At 42.0% G+C, this 20,270-nt stretch overlaps 3 protein-coding genes across 4 annotated transcripts in view; 2 read left to right on the top strand and 1 right to left on the bottom strand.

Annotated features, from left to right (window-relative positions):
• The first annotated feature begins 1,778 nt into the window (after positions 1-1,778).
• insl5a (insulin-like 5a) lies at positions 1,779-3,590 on the top strand. Its single transcript, XM_071905304.1, has 2 exons — positions 1,779-1,950; positions 3,445-3,590. The coding sequence occupies exons 1-2, from the start codon at positions 1,779-1,781 to the stop codon at positions 3,588-3,590; spliced, it is 318 nt and encodes a 105-aa protein (XP_071761405.1).
• An 809-nt stretch (positions 3,591-4,399) lies between these two features.
• Positions 4,400-20,270, bottom strand: part of sgip1a (SH3GL interacting endocytic adaptor 1a) — an 88,557-nt gene continuing 72,686 nt past the window's right edge. The window contains exons 17-25 of one of the 2 annotated variants that reach the window (XM_078285833.1): positions 19,325-19,384; positions 16,556-16,615; positions 14,342-14,453; positions 13,409-13,564; positions 11,377-11,512; positions 10,655-10,857; positions 9,997-10,061; positions 8,779-8,943; positions 4,400-7,893 (exon numbers count right to left, since the gene is read on the bottom strand). In XM_078285833.1, the coding sequence (XP_078141959.1) occupies positions 7,871-7,893; positions 8,779-8,943; positions 9,997-10,061; positions 10,655-10,857; positions 11,377-11,512; positions 13,409-13,564; positions 14,342-14,453; positions 16,556-16,615; positions 19,325-19,384 (980 nt within the window). In that variant the 3' untranslated portion in view covers positions 4,400-7,870. The remainder of the gene's footprint in view (positions 7,894-8,778; positions 8,944-9,996; positions 10,062-10,654; positions 10,858-11,376; positions 11,513-13,408; positions 13,565-14,341; positions 14,454-16,555; positions 16,616-19,324; positions 19,385-20,270) is intronic. The other variant, XM_078285832.1, reaches the window with a different exon arrangement.
• Positions 10,865-20,270, top strand: part of c9h1orf53 (chromosome 9 C1orf53 homolog) — a 485,525-nt gene continuing 476,119 nt past the window's right edge. The window contains exon 1 of the mRNA XM_078285836.1: positions 10,865-10,875. The gene's annotated coding sequence lies outside the window, so the exon portion shown is untranslated. The remainder of the gene's footprint in view (positions 10,876-20,270) is intronic.

Raw genomic sequence — 20,270 nt, 5'->3', positions numbered from 1 at the left:
CACGCAGATTTTTAAAGTGTGGAAAACAAATTTAATTATTGCTAGGTCTTGAAAAGTTTGAAAATTGCACAAAATGTCAGGAAAAGTATGGAATAAATATTTTGATATTTATATTTTGAATAAATGATTTTGAAATTTTTATCTTCGAGCTGTGCTTCCTCAATTCACAAACTAGCACAACAGCAAAATGTAACCCCAGCTCTATGATGTGTTGAGGCAATTCATTTAATTTAGGCAATTAATACCTTGCACTGGGTAATATGACAAATGGATGATTAGAGACTTGTTAATCATGAATGTCTTATTTGTCTTTTTTCACCCAGACCCGTAGCTTAGTAGTTCTGATAAATCCAGCAGAGTGCTGACAAATATTGCTCAGTGACACATTTTGTTTCAGGAAGTAAAAACTGTTTGACTGGAGGTGTAAAAAAATTCCAGATCTCTCAATGTCAGAACTTCAACTTAGACACAAGGCTGTGAAATACACTGAGTCCCGTGCAGCAGAAGATGTACTTGGGAACTCCTGCCGCGGACCTTTAAATGGTCCACTCTCACATTTGTTTACACAATCAAAAGAGCCCCTCAGCCTCTGGCCTTAAGTGTCTGTTGAATGGACCGAAGGCTGATTAGTCACTTGTCATTCAGGAATGATTTTCTGAATAGTCTGAGGTTGAGGATGAAGTTGTCACGGTCCCTCAGACCCTTAGTCTGACTAACCTGTTGATCAGAATTAACCAGTAGCAGTATTTAGACAGAGGTCAGATGATTGCTGAGATTTATTTTGCATGTATTCAAGTTTATTAGTATTTATTTAAAAAAAAAACCCAGAGAAATCTTCCTTGTTAGAAGTCAACCTTTCACACAGAATCAAGCAGCATTTTTTTCTAAGAGTCTATTCTAATTGTTTCTTATTTTTCATCAATCAAAACAATTTAGTTACTGTTTTCTGCTACCATAGAGAACCATATAGCATGTCCTAATAAACATAATATAATTTCATAGACAGCCTAAGTGGGACCTCCAACGATAATGATCGAACTGAAATGTCATGCTGAATATCACATCGCACCGTCAACAACACCATAATGACCTGGATGATGGACTGTCAACATTGACTTTTTCCCTCCAGTATGGTCCAAACTGCTGTAAAGGGAAAGATGACCAGGCTGTCAAACTATTGTAAACAGATGAAACATCTGTTTGGCTGAGGGGGGAATCACCACGCATGACTTAATTAGCCATGCATTACGGTGAAGGTCAGTGCAATCACACTGTTAAATCATGTAATCACGGCAAGGTTGAGAAGGCTGCCCCCCTCCTCTCCTGACACATAATGTGATTGTCAGTTGAGGGCTGTAAAAGCCTGATGGGAGTCACTCTCACTTAGAAGACAAAAAATGGTGACGGTGGAGATGACCGGAAACATAAAATGATTTGACTGTCAAGCAGCACTGGGATGAGAGGGTGAGGAGTGTGTGTGCGTAATGGGGATGGGCCAAGTGCTAGTGAGGGGGAGGCAGAGAGAGACTCGACACTGATGAACTGAAAGGTGGATGGTATATATTGCAGGAAGATGCAAGCAGTGGATCAAAGACCAATCCACTGTGCTGCAGCCTCCACAAAACTTAAAGGGAGAAGACACGCAGCAGGCGAGACAGAAAATAGAGAAAAACATTAGAAGGCAGAAGAGCTGCGGTGGTCTTGGCCAGCGAGCGCACCAGACCAACGAAGAAGAATTAACCCTCCCATAGTTATACTTGCGCCAGAGAGTATCCAGCATGCGTGCGCTGGTGGTTCTGCCGCTGCTGCTGTGTGCGGTGATGGGTGTGAGCCAGGTGAGAGCGGAGGTGAAGGCGGTGAAGCTGTGTGGGCGAGAGTTCCTGCGGGCCGTGGTCTACACCTGTGGAGGCTCCCGCTGGAGAAGGTTCCTCATTGAGCCAGAGACAGATGGTGAGTCAACTCTTTTTTTTTTTTTTTTTCAGTCAGTGATAAAATGATGAGTCCACCTCTTTTTATTTGGCTTTTTAGACAAAAACAAAACGATTTTTCTCTCCAAGGAATCACATACAATGGGTTAAAAATTTAATTTTCTGTTCCTTTTAGCCTTTAACTCAGAATACTGTTACCAACCGCTCTTAGGGTAGATGCATTATATAGCACAAGATTTCTTGTACTAAATAAGCTAAATGTTGCCACTATTGCCAAATTTGCTACACTGATTTATAATGAGAAAACACCAGAGAATAACTATGTTGTGTGATTTCCACCCTGATTTGCTTTTAGCATGGAAGCTAAAAGTTAAAACCCTGCAGTTTGCATCCACCTGTGGCAGAACAATATTTGCCACTGTTCAAATCTGTCTTTCATCAATGTATTTTCTGGGCCTCTTAAAATTTCTGTAAATGTAAGATTTAATCCAATTTATCATATCTCATTGAAGTGCAAACCATCTTTTTTTTTTTTTTTTTAACAATATTTCTCAAACCATTCATGTGAACCTACCCCTCAGCTGCTGACTATATTAGCCAAAGTGCAGAGAATAACATAATTCTGTAAGATTTTATTACTTACAATGGCACATAAAACAGTGGGCAGACTTGAAGAGGGTTGATATGTTTGAAAGCCAGCGATCTGCAGTTTTTCAGCGCTGTGTCTCTCTACGTTCTCAATAGTTAGTGTTCCACCTCAGGGCTCAGGGACAGGAGCCGCTCAACAAAACTGCTGTGATTGTCCTTGATATGGATGTCAGGCCGATGACTGCAGTGTCTGTGCAGACAGACAGGTGCCTCGGTACAGGGACATGGAGTCTCGCACTCCTGATCTGGCTTATTAAGGCCAGAGGAACCCACATATCATGATTACATGATAAAGCAGTCTGTTTTCCCTCAGGCTCACACACGCACACTCACACACATACACACACACACACACACACTGATGTACTGTATACCCAAGCCATTTGGTTTGTGCTTGTTTCATAACCCAGTTAGCCTATCAGCCATGCTGATTAGAAACAGTAAAGTGACACTGTAGAAGACAAATAACACCACAGTAATCTGTGCAGTCATTTGGAGTTTCCTTATTTGGACCTCACTTGCACATGATTGATACAGAGATGAAATACTTTAACAGTCACTCATGCATTACCCTAATGGGAAAATCTGTCAAACAAAGCATACTTAGAAATAATAGTTAATACTACTACTAATAATGATAACATTATAATTATCAATATTATGCTACTGTTTTTAAAATACACTTTCTCCAAATGCAAGAACGCATTTATTGCCAATCATACTAAATGAATAACTGTAAGAGGTTGACATTTGCTGAGGAGAATGTGTGTGTGAACCTGGTAAATAAATAAAACTTGTCAATGTCAAAAGTGAAACATGTCTATACTGCATTTAAAGGTTTTCTGCTTGTTGTGTTGTGTTGTCCCAGGTGTGCCCACAGCAGAGCAGCGCAGCTTGGAGAGCCTGAGCAGCAGCCTGGGCTCTGAGCTGACCAGACGGGACATCAACAACATACTGACCACCGTGTGCTGCCAGGTGGGCTGCAGGAAGAGCGACCTCTCCTTCCTCTGCTGAGACAACCCCTCTCTCTCTCTCTCTCTCTCTCTCTCCTTAAGTGACCATAATAACACCAAGTAATATGATCAGCGTATTTAATGATCATACCCACAACTGCTGTTTTTTTTTTTTAGATCGCTTTTAATAAAGATGTGTGAGTTTTTACTTTAACTTCTAAAGTAAGTAAGTAAGTACTAAGTAAGTTCTAAACTAGGATTGTGGATGTGAATGTGGACTACTTGAGCACCTGTGAACATGCCTCTGAACTCGCCATCTGTAACTGTCCAGTTATAAATGTAGCCATGAGAGTTTGGAACCAAAACTAAGTTCAGGTACTTTCAACCCAGGGATGGAATTCAATAGTTTGGGACACGAGTCCAGTCGTGCTGTTTAGTTGCTCCTTCTGTTCCTTTTTCATCACACTCTGCTAAGATCCTGTTCAATGAGGACAATTTTGCACTAGCGCAAACACCCAGCCAGTATCCACAGGGCTGCAGGCTAGTAAAATGACCATCTCTGCTTTATTGTTTATAAAAAACCTGAACTGTATCGTATCGTTTTGCTAGTTTTGTCAAATAAAGGTTCTTGCATATAACTTGGTATGAGGTGTGAGATGTTTTTAAAATCACAGTCCACATACTGGACAATGTTTAGATAAAAAGTGAAACCTGATCGCACCTATGTCCTATATACCTCTTTTTTCTTGTCTTTGTTCCTATAATTTATCTTGCCTCCATTTGATTTGTGTGTAAATGCATGAATCCATGAGAAAGACTGTGTTAATCATACAGAACTACTTCATATGAAGAGAACTCCAAACACAAGTGTCCAGTTATAACTTTTATTGGTTTTGGAAAGAAGCAAACTAAGTTTCTCAGTTCATCTTAGCATTGTTATGTACTGTACAAACAGCTTGCACATGTGTTTGAGAGTTAACGGTACAGAACCAAAAGCATTCTGGCTTATAGCACACACAAACACACTCCCTGCTCTTCTCAACATTAACACAGGTCACTGAGACTGTCAGCACAACATGTCATTTCAGTACTATCTATCATCATAGATGTCCCACCTTTACTGCATGCTCTGCATGCAATAATGAATTACTGCAGGACAAATTCTCCACCACAGAGAGGAATTGTTTGGAAAATACAAATTTTGTTCTCTTTTTAGCTATTAAAAGATGCAAAGAATCGTCTGGCAACCAACTGATTGAGACGAGTTTTGTACTACCATATGCCTATCAAGTTATTTGAAACAGTAACCTGTAGTGACCACTGCAGTGCTAATGCATAACAGATGCATGATGGGGGACGTGTACGATGGATAACTGCAGATAATGCTGTAGTGACTGTTGCACTGATGGCTCCACGATTCACCCAGGAGGTAACACCTTCCCTTCAAGCATGGCCAGTAATCTCACCGACAGCAAAAACTGGTGATTCATCCAGTCAACTAGATGAAGGACTGACATGACTGAAAGGAAGTGTTACCAAACTAATGTGTTATGGCGGGCTAAATGGCACCAATCATCAGTGCCTCACATTAGCTTTTCAAATGTCATCCACAGTGCTCTCTTAGACTTGGTCTGCACAGGAAAAAAGGTAAATTTGATCAAGAAGAAGAGATCTAATTTTAACTGCATGGCCCAGATTTTAAAAACTATGATCAAAAGTACTGTATCTTTCAATAGGAGTACTGATGTGAGGCCAATTATCTTCTGAAGTCATAGTGAATTTCATTATGGCCATGTGATTGAAAAGATGTTTGGTTCCTGTGTAAATCCACGCTAAGATGCTTCTGTGGCTCTGAGAGGATTATGATTGGTTCCATTTAGCAAATACAATGCTGACATACCAATGAGGCCTACATACAGTACAGAGACCTTAGGCTAGACTTCACACGTACTTTTGTTCTTCATGTCGAGTATCAGAGCATTCAGGAAGTTCAACATCAGCACAGTGTTTTTCACATTAAACAACATAAGATTTTTTCTCTTTTTTGTCCATTTTAAAAATATTCAGCTTATTCTCCTTTATAGAGGACTGTCCGGGGTACACACATAAAATACAAAAAGCATTTTGGTCATCTTAACCTCCCTCCAGAACCTCACTCATGTCATCTCACAGAGACCATTACCATTATGCAAAATAAAGCCATGGATTCAAGCGCCGGTTGGTTGATCTGGGGTGTGCTCATGCCGTCGATGCAAAATAATGTGCACTCAGGGGGATTCAGGTACCGCCAACGCACTGAGGTGAATGGAAACGGGGCATAAAATGGTCAGAAGCTAACTGGCGAAACAAGTTGAGGACACAAGGTGCAGTCAAGTTTTACTGAAGTAAACAACTCAATGGGCTGATGTGGGACCTGCACCCGAGAATGCCAGGTCAATACAAGTGTGTTTTCTGTCTGTTCTACTGCTATGAGGTTTGAATAAAAACGGTTTAGCTGGTCCCAGCAAAAAAGACTCCTGGTCCCAGTGGTGGTACCATGGTTACCAAACGTCTGCATTGCTGTCATGGAAACTTGATTGCTTGATGTTCATTGTCTCGACCTTATTTAAAGTGTAGACCTTGCCCCATGGTATAACTAACTCTACATAACACTGCTTTCACAAAGCATGACACAGCATCCAGGAAGATATTTATCTTTTTCTTTAAATTCCCCCCACCCATATATAGCTCAAATCTTCTGTTGCACTTGAGTTAAAAAATTATATCTGAAATAAATTCAAAAATTATACCTTATACTGTACACAGGTTACCCAACTACACAGATAACAAAAAAAAAAGAATTCAAATATTTATATCTTTAAGGGTTCTGAATTGTGATACCATTCAAATCTATTCATATACAGAATCACATACTTTATACAACAAATCATTGTCATCAATAAATAAAAATAGAATGCTGTCATGTACTCTGGAGTCTACCACTGTTGTCCTGGGAACAACAGAAAGGCTATCTGACAATACAAGGAAAACACCAAACGCCCTTTAAGATATATATTACTGATTTAAAATGACACTTTGTACAGTTCTTTTTTTCTTAAGGGAAAACATATTTTCTTATTTTGCAACCAGGAACTGATTTATCATTGCAGCTGCCTAACTGCTAAAAACCTCTCACTGACTATGTTCCGGAGAAATAAAACAGTTTGATTGATCAGTGCATTCATAGTAAAAAAAAAAGGAATACATAGATGTGATCTTCACTAAGTAATCCAAAGTCATTTGACCCTGTAGTACCAGTAGGTGATGCATGAAAATATTTTCAGCTTAAGCTAAATTCATTGAGGTGCCAACTTGCTCACCCTTATGAGTGTTACACACTCCAATCACAGACTTGCACCAACAAGAATTACTGTCCACCACAACCGTTTGTGACACCATGTGTCAAACTGCATCAGTTAACAGCATTAACTTGCTGGCAAAACCTTCACTCGGGGCCGCGGTCAGGGGGACACAACTAGGACAGCTGTCCCGGGCCTGGAGCCCAGAGAGACCCAGAGGAGCCCATACAGAGGGATCATTTATAGGGCGGTGATTTTTTTTATGTCCTAAGAAAGGCCTATAATTTATCAAGTTTTGTCCTGGGTCTACTAGCAGCCCTCGCTTCACCTCTGAGTTACTGCTCTATCTTCTGGATGTGCCTAAGGTTGAGTTGTGTGTGTTGGTATCTGGGTGGTCAGGCACAGAGCCACTGATAGACAGTTTGGTCATTGTAATTTTTCAGTGGCAGCCATGTTTGCTCCACAGTCCTGCTCTATGGTCACTGCCAAGTACATGGAACTTGTAACTGCCGGCTGATTTTTACAATCTGACCGCAGAGACGTGATTTAGGGATGTTGTTGCTACCAGCAATTTTCTGGACAGGGGGCAACAACATGTCCACACTACAATCTGGCCAAACTCTTTATATCCATGGCTCTGGTCAGGCAGCTGCAGTGAAATTGTAGAACGACACCACACATTGACCAGAGGAGGGGATGGAGACAGAGGCACAGACTTTAGAGAGGGAAGAACCCAGGTGTCTAACTGCAGCAATACAGATGTTATGAAATGAATACATTGTACAAATACAATAATTACATGACCTAAAACAGTTCCACGACGCTATATGCAAGTTATACAATACTGCTGGGTAGGCTGCGCGACCTGTCCCGTGGGTTCAGAAAAGGTTAGTGGAGAGTCTGTCTGGTGTTGGTCTGTCCTCTGTCCTTGGTGTCAACCTCAGTCCGTTGAGATCGTCTTCAGTGTTATTTTGTTCAATAGTGCTGTTTTCAGTAGCATGGGTTAGTTGTCTGCCAAGTATTTTCCTGAAAGTCAGAAAATGTTTGGCTTTATTTATGGCTCCTTTATTGACCAACTGTAAATTTCACAGACTCTTGACTATTACTAAGTACAGAGCATAATGACATGATAATAGAGGTAATGATGATGAAACCAATGCATAGCACAATCACTGTTTTCAATGATTTGTATTATGAATTTACATTATTAACCTACCAATACAATGGTACTAGACCATTTTAAGTAGCATACTTTACTACCTGACCCTTCTCTTCCAAAGCAAAGCAAGGTGAAACTGTTGGAAGCAACTTTTATGTGTGTTCCAATGAGAAAACCATCATTTGAAAACATAAAAGATACTTACTCTTACAAAATTATTACAGGAATAAAGAAAAAAAACAGTCTATCCTAATATAAAGTTATAATGATAAAGTTAATAGCCATCTTAACAGATTTGCCTAAAAATGAGTGACGTCTCAGAGAATCGTAAGATTTGAAATATACCTCTTTGACTTATATTCTTTTCCTCTTATTGATATCTTTCATTAGTTTTGCTTCATTCAGGACCAGACCGATGATTTACATGATGTGGTATGTGGTTACATAATCTTAAAGCTCATGAAATCCAGATGAATTATTAATAACTTCTATAATATATGGTCATTATTGGGAAAGTCACCTTTTTTTTTCTTTTTTTTTTAAATAACTCTAAAGTTTGAAGGTTTTAATCTGATACAGAAAACAAAATGTATGTTTTTGGTTAGATTGATGCAGCAGTCAATTACATTATTGCTATTATTATTATTGCGGTAGGAGTAGATTAAGTTTTCACACAACGGCAGTGAAATGTAACATTGTGGGTTGGAAAAACCCCTTCATATGTTGTTACTGGTATCAAACAGTGAACTGACCTGCGGCAAACCTCTTCTTGATGAGGGAGAAGCGGTATCCTGGCCCAGCCAGTTCAATGTCGCAGCCTGACAGGGTGCTGCCCTCGCTGGTGAACTGCACCGCCAGCGGAGACGGTTTGCTGGGACCTTCTGTTAGCTGGAAGCGCGCTAACAACGATCCCACACCTGGGGGATCATTGTTGACACCAATTATTAAATGCTAACTGTTGTTAACCACCCAGCAAACATTTTTAAGACAGTGATATGCAGGAGGAGGCCAAGTTCAATGTCAATCCAAACAAGCACAACATTTTCACAATATGATATTATGGCAAAGTAAAAATTCATATTAAAACAGCTTTGGAAACTGTTTTGAACTGATATCAGAAACATATCAAGGTCCACATTTCACCAGAACAATGCAGGTAGCAGCTATGGACGACTACAGCCATCTCTACTTTCATTTTGGCACTACATTAACACAGGTCTTCAACATTGGTGCAGGCCGTTGTATCAACATCTAGTTAATGTTAAAATGATTGCTGGGCATGGATGAAGGAAGATTTACTTGCCACCTGTCATCCTTTTTATGTAGAACCAAATTACCCACCATCAGAGTCACTTTGTGTTGCAGCACAGTGCATTAAAACGTAAAAGATGAAACACAATAGACTATGACATTCATCAGCTGTCCCTGTCCAAAAGGAGCAGGGTTAAACTGATAAAGTTTGAGCCTGATTAAGTGTTCTGTCTTGACAGGAAGAGAGTGAACTGATAAACAGTGAGCTCAGCTCTAGTGTAATGCCCTTTTGCCAGAGATCAGGTGGGCCCAGGAGGAATTCTGCCTTGTGTTAGGTGAAACAGTCAAACGAATTATAGCAGGTATTATGACATACATGTCACTTGAGATTTATGTTGAAATTCATGATGGAAGATGCTGCCTCCTCACTGTATGCAAAACAGCAAATCAGGAGGTTTGCTGTAGTAAGTGTAAAACCATCATCAGACAGAGGGGGGCATCAGTGACTTCAGGCAGAGCCAACCTCAGGTGTTGGTTTAAGTCTAGTTTCATGACTGATTTTCTTAATGTAAAACAAAAGCAGGACTCCCACACCTCTAACTGCAAGGTTTCCCCACATACAACACTTCAATTAAACCCCTGTGGGTGCTAAAATAGTGCTGGACACAATCTTAATCTCTACCTTACCTAAAAGTATGTCAACACTACACTGTACATACCTCCGTTTTCAGATTTCTGTGAGATATCAGGGATCTTCCAAAGGATTCTTTGCTGCTCCGCATTCCTGTCAGGATCACATAAACATAAACTGAGTGAAGCAGAAACATCAAAACCCCCTGAGCTGCTGTTGCCCCCAAATTTATCAAGTATCTCAAGGCATAAGTGTTGATCTATAGGACCACTGGCCAAAGCGGCTCTGACCATTTTAATCCATAATGATCTGAAAGTCAAAAGTTACTTATCACTCCCAGTTTAGATAAACAGCTCTGAGGACTCTGAGTCCTTTGATATAGCAGTAATATCCAAAGGGGTGCGCTTTATCCTGATGATACGTATGATGGTGATGCTGCATAGCATTTGCACCGATTACCTTCGGCATAACCACAGTACCGCTACGCTAAGTATAGAACGCCCTCCCTGGTATTCATACAGTGGTTAACAATGCATGTGTATTGTCTGAAAACAAACAAAATTCAATGTTGTGTATATACATAAACACATAAAGATAGAAACACGGCTAACTAGCTCCCTGATTGCCTTATTAGTTTTGATGGTTGGCTGTATAATGCATACTAACCTAAATGGCACCTACTGGGTTTAACACCATACAGCTAACAAACATTACTAATCCTAATCTCAATCAACTGTAGTCTGTACCATGCAGCAGGGGGCAACACGGCCTGTAGTTTCGAGACTCCTCCATCCACAGGGATGAGGAACTGGACATTGTTGAGGGCCATCGGCGTCGACATGGCCTCCTCGTTGTATTTATAGTCTATCCTCAGGTCTGTGCTGGTGGGCTCACACCGCCAGCTCACCGCCAGGTTCAGGGGAGTCGACTGGAGGCCCTGCGCCGATACCTGGGCAGAGGAACGAGGGTGCAGACACACACACACACACACATACAAACAGGCGGGGAGAGGATACAAGCATACATAAGCAAGCAAGCAAGCAAGTACACACACAATCACAAAAACCATATACATGCACACACACACATTTTGTATTAGTGACCTTCATACACTTGCGATATGCATGAAAATGTCTACAGTGCCACCTGCCAAGAGCTGTCCCTTGAAGGTACAATGTAAAGTCATTGGACCCTGCCAAAGCCTTATGTCTAAAAAGACATTCACACAGAGTTTTAGTTATTATTTTTAACCTCCAGTGATTCAAATATAACTGCATTTTGTTCCATTTTAGCCCAAAAACAAGCTTAATGGTTGGAATTGTTGCTGTTGGTTGCCTTGCAAAACTGCCTTAATTCCATTTACTGGAAGCTATTGGGGCTGTTTCACATTTCTGTTGGTCTGGCCACAGCTGCTGTCTGTCTCTGAGGTCAGTGATGTCAGGTTAGACCTCCAGAGGGTCGAGCTCACCTGATACTTGAGCATGTCCACGTTGTAGTACGTTGCCTGGGGCTTCTGCTCTGCCACCTTCTTTAAATGGCTGATCAGGTTTGGCATGTTCACCCAGAAGTCCTTGGCATTGGCCTTGGCTTGTGTGGTGGTGTCGCTGGTGGAGGGGGGGGCACACGATAAAGCACCATCAGAATATACACTTTTTACATGTTCTTGGTGATTTTTCGACTCTAATGCATTTGCTGTCTCATACTGTACAAAAGTAGGGTGCAAGACCCAGTTTCTCAGTGACATCTTGGTGCTGTCAAAACAATCTCTGGCCAACTGGAAATAACTGGAACACTGACTAACTGGAAAACAAACTTCTGATGTTTCATGGGTCCTAAGAGGAGGAGCTGAGTCAGCACATTAATTTAAGCACTAAGCCACGAGAGGCCGTGCTTTCCAGTGAATTGAGAACAGCTAAGAGGGTTTCAGGCACAACGTTTATTGCTTTTATAAACCAGCGGTAACACACCATCATAATAAAAAAAGAACACAAATGTTCAATAAATCTTTTATTTTGTAATCAATAATAAGTAATTAACTAATAGTGATAATTAAATGTTTAATCTCCTGCCAAGCAATATAATTCTAGTACCGTTATGAGTGGTGAATTTTGATTAGTGCATTAACATTTAAATTAACTGTTATGTGGTAACAAGTGGGGGTTTATTGGATATTTTACAACAGCCTCAAATGGGACTCAGCCAATCAGAACCGAGGACATGAACTGACTGTTTTATAAGACTGCTTCAGCTTTTAAATCCAGTTTAACAATGAAAAACATTAGAGTTTGTGTTGGTTTGTCACACAACAGAAACATATTGGGAAAAGACTATGAGTTAACCTCTGTTCAAGGCAGTTAGTCTGAACACTCAGATGACCTCATGATGATTCAACAGCCGGTCAGCATTAGTGTGTGGCATGATCTAACTGAGTTTACTCACTCAACTATAAACAAAGAACCACTTTTCCATATGAGATCATGAATGCTCATGAGCCATTTAACTGATATGTTTACTGATTTACTTCCTTATCCACACTCAGAATGATGTTATTGCACATCATAAGTGTGGTATGTAGGATTCGTTGTGTGTGATTGTTCAAGAAAAGACCATTTTTAGATCAAAAGATCAAGCTTAAACAATCTTGGATGTTCTGTCAACCATGTTCATGTATTACCATTAAGGCAGGCGTATACAATATCTGGTTTAAGTGTGAGGTTGCTGCAAGTGTGGCCATTACTAGGACATTCCTTGTCCATACAACTGGCAAATAAAGGTGATTCTAATTTTAAATCATAGAGATATACAGCTTCTGGTTATAACCTGTCAAGCCGTATCGTTTGACAAGTTCCCATCCATTTACAAGATGGCACACATCTGTACTCCCCTCTGCTCTGTCCTGCCTGTCAGCAGGATAGCCTTTGAGAAAGTGTGTCTCAGCTCTAGCAACCAAAATGCTTCACACACATATGTAACAATTGATCCAGAGGTTGTGGCAATGCTAATCTAATGCAGCCAGTCACAGAAAAAAGCCTTATGAAGTGAGACAATATTTGATAAACAGTCTTCATTTACATATAGTAGATTCTCACTAAAACTACAGTAAGAATCTGACTAGCAAGGAACTTGGCACAAGCGGCAATCTGATCATTAACAGAAAAAGCTGCATGACTATCTGTCTTGCAAGGTCGTTTTCATTATATGATTATATGATGTGAGATCATCTTGTATGGTTTTGAAGCAATGTGACATTACACTATGTACACTGTTAAATGTAGCATTAAGTGGAAAAACATTTGATCCATCCAACAAGCACCAGGCAAATCATACTGATTTAGTGAAGTTTAGTTGTATTATAACACCCATGAAACATAAATACTGTTTTGGATTTGCAAAGGTAGACAATAAAGCACTCAAACTTGAACTAGATGTGTGAGGACACTGTAAGTCTAGTGTTTTTTTTTCCTGAGAGTGAGGTAGTGAGGTTACAGCGGTGTCATTACCAGCAGAGGAGCTGGGGGTTAGGCAGCACATGCTCCAGCCGGCTGTAGTTGGTTATGCTGAAGGTTAGCACGGCGGGGGACGGGTTATTGGCAAAGTGCCGCGTGATTCCCGCCGGGAACGACAACACCATCTCGCCTATGATCTTCACAACACACCTTAGAAGAAGAAGAGGAGGAGGAGGAGGAGGAGGAGGAGGAGGAGGAGGAGGAGGAGGAGGAGGAGGAGGAAGTTAGACGGTGAGGGAGAGAAAGATAGTGATGGAAGGGTGGAGAGAGGCAGACAGTGCACATACATATAAACACTTATTTTGTTGATGTATCAGACATGTTTAATGCAGGCCAGTTTTTTTCTTTGTGTCTGATGCACTATGATATGGAAGCTGTGGGAATGTCCTTCCTCCCTCCTTCCCTCATTAAAAAAAGCTGTATGTGGACTACCTTTAAGCCCTAATAAGTTTTGCATATACTGTTATTCTCAGCCCCTTCAGCCAGGATCATGGCTGCCATGCATGATATGCTTTGTAAATCACAATTCACAGAACATACATACATAAAGGCAACGGTCTTTGCACTGTCAAAGTCAAAAGCAGTGAACAGTTGCCATGCAGAAATCAATAACTTAAACAAAACATTATCTTTCATCCTGTGTGACAGCCCTCTTCATCATTGGACAACAACTGTACTATGCCTGAATGAGCGTAGAAGAAGACAATCTCTCCATTTTGAAATAAAGAGAGGTGTAGAATAATAACGTGTTGCTGTCTTGAAATGACAAAAAGAGTCTCAGCTGATAAAAGGTGAGATTTTGTCTAAATTATTCTTTCTTGCCTGCATATTTTGACTACAACCATCAACTGAATATTGCTGTACCTGAATATACGCATTCCGTTCACAGTCAACCAACTATGCAAATGTATCTATTTGTCCACCTACTTGTTGGGGTCGGCTCCTTTGAAGAAGGCGTTGACTGTCTCTGTGAACGCAGCGGCGACGGGGAGCGTGTCCTGAGCTCCCATGGTGAGAGGACTGGGCCCTCTGGAGCACCCTGGAGGAAACACACACACACACATACACATACACACATTCACACAAACAAACACAACACAAAACATTAAACTAGACTTGAGTGGAGTGGTGAGTGACCTACCAAGACACGTAAAGACACACTGTTTGACCAATGCCCATGACTAACAATCCACTGTGCTGAATCTCTCTTTTGTTCCTACTATCCTTTTCCTGGTTATTATAGCCAAAATTGAGGCTTCTTACATTTTTTTAGTCAGGAGTCCAAATTGAGCTTCACATTGCCAAAAATACCCAAGACCTATAGTAAGAAAAGCTGCTCTACATGTCCCAACTCCCAATCCAGCACTCTACGCTCTTTCTAACCAACAGTGTGTGGATGACAATGAAGAACAAAACATGGTGTACAAACCAGTGTGAATGAAATGAAAGGAACCAATACCAGTGCGAGTAAGGTGGGATGACAATAGCAGGTTATATGTGTTGAGGACGCCCGTTTCTCTCTGCTCTTAGACTGTGAAATTGTAGACTTATATATACACTGAACAAAAATATAAAACGCAACACTTTTGTTTTTGCTGCCATTTTTCATGAGTTGAAATAAAAGATCTAAGATTTTTTCTATGCACACAAAAGGCTTATTTCTCTCAAATTTTTCTTCACAAATTTGTTTAAATCCGTGTTAGTGAGCACTTCTCCTTTGCCAAGATAATCCATCCACCTGACAGGTGTGGCATATCAAGATGCTGATTAAACAGCATGATTATTGCACAGGTGTGCCTTGGGCTGGTCACAATAAAAGGCCACTCTAAACTGTGCAGTTTTATCTTGAAAAAAGACATTTATTAGGCACTGAACTATGGATCTCACATGACTAGGGCTACAGATATGCATTTTTTGAAAACCAGTCAGTATCTGGTGTGACCACCATTTGCCTCATGCAGTGCGACACATCTCCTTCACATAGAGTTGATCAGGTTGTTGATTGTGGCCTGTGGAATGTTGGTCCACTCCAGAGCATCCCAAACATGCTCAATGGGTGACATGTCTGGTGAGTATGCAGGCCGTGCAAGAACTGGAATGTTTTCAGCTTCCAGGAAGTGTGTACAGATCCTTGCAACATGGGGCCGTGCATTATCATGCTGCAACATGAGCTCTGGTGGACATTCCTGCAGTCAAAACTTGCGACAGCTGTGGCATTGTGTTGTGTGATAAAAACTGCACATTTTAGAGTGGCCTTTTATTGTGACCAGCCCAAGGCACACCTGTGTAATAATCATGCTGTTTAATCAGCATCTTGATATGCCACACCTGTCAGGTGGATGGATTATCTTGGCAAAGGAGAAGTGCTCACTAACACGGATTTAAACAAATTTGTGAACAAAATTTGAGAGAAATAAGCCTTTTGTGTGCATAGAAAAAATCTTAGATCTTTTATTTCAACTCATGAAAAATGGGAGCAAAAACAAAAGTGTTGCGTTTATATTTTTGTTCAGTATATGTCAAATGACTATCTCCCCCAAAATATTTGTGATATATGTTGCAACTCCTCATCTATGCATTTATACAGTAGATAATGACGTTTGCCCTGAATACACTAAAAAGCACAGGAGGATGAGAAAAGAAAGACATATTGAGAAAGAGAAAGAGAGAGAGATGCATGCTTATTCCAGACGTGCTGTTAAAGCTGAATTATTCTGACAAGATCAAAGAAGATCAGAGAGCCCGAAGATCAAAAACCCAACAACCAAAGGACCAAAAGAGAAGAAAAAGAAGGACAGACAAAGAGATTAGTAAAGTACGTGAAGAATGACGATTTCTCAGGGAATGACAGGTGGTCAGCGCAGATGAAATGCGAGTGAAGAACCAGGAGATGGAGGAGAAAGAAGAGAGAAGGGGAGAGGGAAAATATGACAAAACGGGGGGGGTCATTAGTGGACCGCATATGAGGGAGGCTCAGCTAGGATGGAGGGATGCAAAAGGAGGAAGGAGAGGAGAGGGGAGGAGGAGGGGGGGGGACAGGGGGGGAAGGGGGGAGAAGCTTTGCACAGATGAACCTCGAGTGTGTGCGCATGTGTGTGTGTGTGTGCTCTAACAGTTAGCCCTGGTGCAGAGAAAACTTACCTTCAAAGGTTAAATAAAACTTCCCTCTGTCAAACCATACCAGGGATGGCTGGTCATTCTCTGTGTGGGGGGGGGGGGGGTTTGAAGGGTGGGGAAGGAGGAGGGGGGGCAGGAAGGGAGAAAGGGAGAGTGGGTGTGGAGGAGGAGGGGTGAGGAAAAAGGAGGTAGAGAGGGAGGGAGCAGAGGAGAGTGGGTGAGAGGAGGGGGGAAGGAGAGAAGGACAGTAGCGTGAGTCTCACATGGCAGGTCTATCACACGTCACAGTGAGGTGAAAAGTGGAGGTGTGGGGGGGGGGGGGAAGAGAGAGAGAGAGAGAGAGAGAGACAGAGAGAGAGAGAGAGAGAGAGAGAGAGAGAGAGAGAGAGAGAGAGAGAGAGAGAGAGAGAGAGAGAGAGAGAGAGAGAGAGAGAGAGAGAGGGGCAACGGCAAGCCAAAAAAACACTGCCAGGACTGAACATGTGACAATGTGGAGGGGGCGGGGGGGGGAGGGTGTACAGGTGTTTGCTGCGTGTTTTTGCGTGCATGCGTGCGTGAGCGAGGCCAGGTGGAGGATTCAGGTGGAGGTTGTTGGTCATGGTACAACTGGATGTCTAGATGTGCGGCACGGAGAGGGAGGGGGGGTGTGAAGCTTGAAGAGATCTGAAGAGAGGGGGGGGGGGGGGACTGCCAGAAGAGCCGCTGATAGACAGAGTTTGGCCACGATTTCTGTTTGCTCCAGAATCTAATATCTAAGTAGCTGGTGATTCTATGCCAACCGCAGATCTCAGCATGCCGACGTTATGGAGGCGTATTCTAGGCAGCGACAAAGCCAAAAACCGACCAAACTCTCTCTATATCAGCCACTCCGGACGCTGGCGGCTCGGTCAGACCGCACGTACCTTACCAATCTACTCCAAAAGGGCAATTATTCTTTTGGCTCAATGTCATATTGAGCTCCCATGTTCCACCGTGCCTCCTCTGTGTGCGTTATGAAACAGATGGATGGCAGGCTGTCGTGTCTGAAAACACCCTGCAGGGGGCGGCCGCGAGACTGGGATCAGAGTGCAGGGAGGAGGAGGAGGAGGAGGGGCTGTGGGACCCAGAGCTAGCATGACTAGAACAAACATTCCTATGGGACACGTTCACATATGCCGCTTTTTGCCCCAAATTGACTGCATACTATTAAATGTGACATGTCAAACAAAAGCGGTTCATTCAAATCACTTATATGGTCATTTGGCATTGGAAGATACACATGAACTTAAAGAAAATCATCATTACATCATGCCTGTTCTAGTCCATACTATATTGCTATGTGGTGGGGTCCCACTGGTGAAGGTGCGCTGGTGACTGGTGGGAACAAGGGGAACGAGCGGACCGAAAGAGTAGCAGGTGATGGAGAGACGAGAGCGGAGGAGTGCTTAATGAGGAGAACAAAAGGGCAGGAGTTCAGATGGGGGGGTTGGAGGTATCTTTCTATGGATGGGATGTGTGAGTGGCAGGTGTGAAGGGTGGGTGTCAGGGGCGGAGCGGCGGGGTCGACCGGGGACCGGGGTTACGGTCAGGGGCGCCGGAGGCTGGCTGAACTCGAGGCCGCGTCGCTCTACTCCAGAGGCGGGGAGAGGGTGGCATGAATACCAAACAGCTGCAGCCGCTCAGCAGCCTAATTCTCATGCCAGACTTCAAACGGCTCTGTAAGCAGCAGCGCTGATCTGACAACGTGTGTGAGTGTGTGTGTGTGTGAGTGAGAGAGAGGGAGAGAGTGAGTGAGAGTGTGAATGTGGATCTCAAGGGCCCACAGATAAGGAGCTCTTGAGAAATGCTCATTGCACACACACACACACACACACTGTTGTGGTGCAGGCTCAGAGTAAAGGTATCTGGGAGTCACTGCACACACACACACACAATAACTGTCGTCAAGAGACAGGAGGTTGCCATGGTGACATGGGAAAGACAGCCACAAATGCACAGTCATAAAAACAGAGAGAAAGTCTCATGTGTGGGCAGATGGTTAAAGGAGATGCAAGGCTTTTTAACTTATTTGAAAAAAATATAATAAATGCGATCCTATAGATGCAGCTCTTTGTGTCACCACAGCTTTCATTTTTCTGGCAGATTTTGTCTCTGTGAGCAACAACAGAGATATGAGAGAATGACTAAGACAGAAAGGGAGAGAGAGAGAGAGAGCAAGATATTCAGACAGAAAGACACAGAGAGATACCAAGGGAGAGAGAGAGAGAGAGAGAAAGAGAGACTACCGATCTGTGAAATGTGTGGTGTGGGAAGGTACGAGTTGACAAGAACAAAACAATGTAGAAAAATGACTTTTTCGTGAAAAATGCTGCCACATTTGAAAGGAGGGAAAAAAAATGAATGCGTGGTGTGTCCCTACATCTGTGAGCAAGACCTAAAGCAGTCTAGTCAAAAAGGTAACTATTAGGACAATGACCCATCTTGTTTTGTTGGCTCATCAGCTAAGATACATTTAGCGTGAAAAGATGAATGTGGGGCATAAAAAAAAGGGCTTTCTTGAACCATGTGACAATGCGGAAAAAAAAAAAAAAAAAAAAAAAAAAAAAAGGCCTATGGTAGCTCACTGTCCCAATACCTTTTTGACTGTACATGACTGGCATTAACAGAGAAAAGACAAAAGCACTCTCAGCGATGGCCTTTACCCCCCTACGCCAAATGCATTCTGGGTAATGGGCATCGGACAGATTCAAACATCACACAGGAACACCCCCCCTCCCCCTCCCCCTCTCCTCTCTCAGGGGAACTTTACTATACCTGCGAACGAATCAAAGTGTCTCTCAAACGTGGGCAGTTTGTCTACATAAGCATCGTCTTCTGACAAGCCACAGGACAAATAAAGAAGAGACAAACAAAGAGCAAAACAACAAGAACAAAAAAAAGAAATGCAAATCAAACAAAGGAAAAAGAATTTTGGAAAAATCAGATGTTCATGAGAACAATGGCTTAAAAAATACTTTCATGCACACAAAAAAATGACAGGATGAAAAATGGAAAAGCAGAACATCTCAATCACCAACAGATGCCATGAGATCATCAAAAACGACAAGCATTTGGATAGCCGGGGGGGGGGCTTATAATAACACATCAACAATTAAAATCTTTCTCTTTTTTTATGCCTGCCAAGCCCACAGGCTTTTTGGTGTATGCAATAAAGCCATAATGAATTAATAATGTATAAATGTAGGGGTATGATGGCCCAACACTGAACGCACCACACTGAACTGACAATTTATAATGTTCCACTCTGGATTCAATAGAGCAAGTTTTGCCTTAGCCTCCAACCAGGGACCAAATTTTTTCTAATGTAACTCCTGCTGCCTGCAGAGTGTGTATTTATTAAATCTATTATGACTCAGCCATGCTACAGTCTAGTGAGATTTAGCATTGTACACTCATAACACTGCACTGCAGAGGCCTTGCACACTGACCTCCCTAAAATTAGATCATGTAGTGAACCGCCTGTCATTAATCTTTATTCATTAACGGACAGTTTGCCGAGAACGCCTGCTTTTTTACATTAACGCCGCTGCTTCACACTCAAACCTCCCACTCATACCCTGTGTGTGTGTGTGTGTGAGAGAGAGAGCGCATTTGAGTGAATGTGTCCGTGTGTGTAAACCCAACCCAGGCAGACAGTGACATTTACATGCAGCTTAATAATATATCAATAAGACCTTTAGGACTAATTAATTCTTATTTC

The sequence above is a fragment of the Centroberyx gerrardi genome, chromosome 9 (genome assembly GCF_048128805.1).
Source record: "Centroberyx gerrardi isolate f3 chromosome 9, fCenGer3.hap1.cur.20231027, whole genome shotgun sequence".
Lineage (NCBI taxonomy): Eukaryota > Metazoa > Chordata > Actinopteri > Beryciformes > Berycidae > Centroberyx > Centroberyx gerrardi.
The sequence above is the reverse complement of the archived record's forward strand: the minus strand, read 5'-3'. Positions and strand labels throughout refer to the sequence as shown.

What these genes read in the sequence shown, in the direction of transcription:
- insl5a (XM_071905304.1), top strand. Translation starts at nt 1,779, where the DNA reads ATGCGTGCGCTGGTGGTTCTGCCGCTGCTGCTGTGTGCGGTGATGGGT. An exon ending in CATTGAGCCAGAGACAGATG is followed by an intron (nt 1,951 to 3,444) that starts GTGAGTCAACTC and finishes GTGTTGTCCCAG; the next exon opens with GTGTGCCCACAGCAGAGCAG.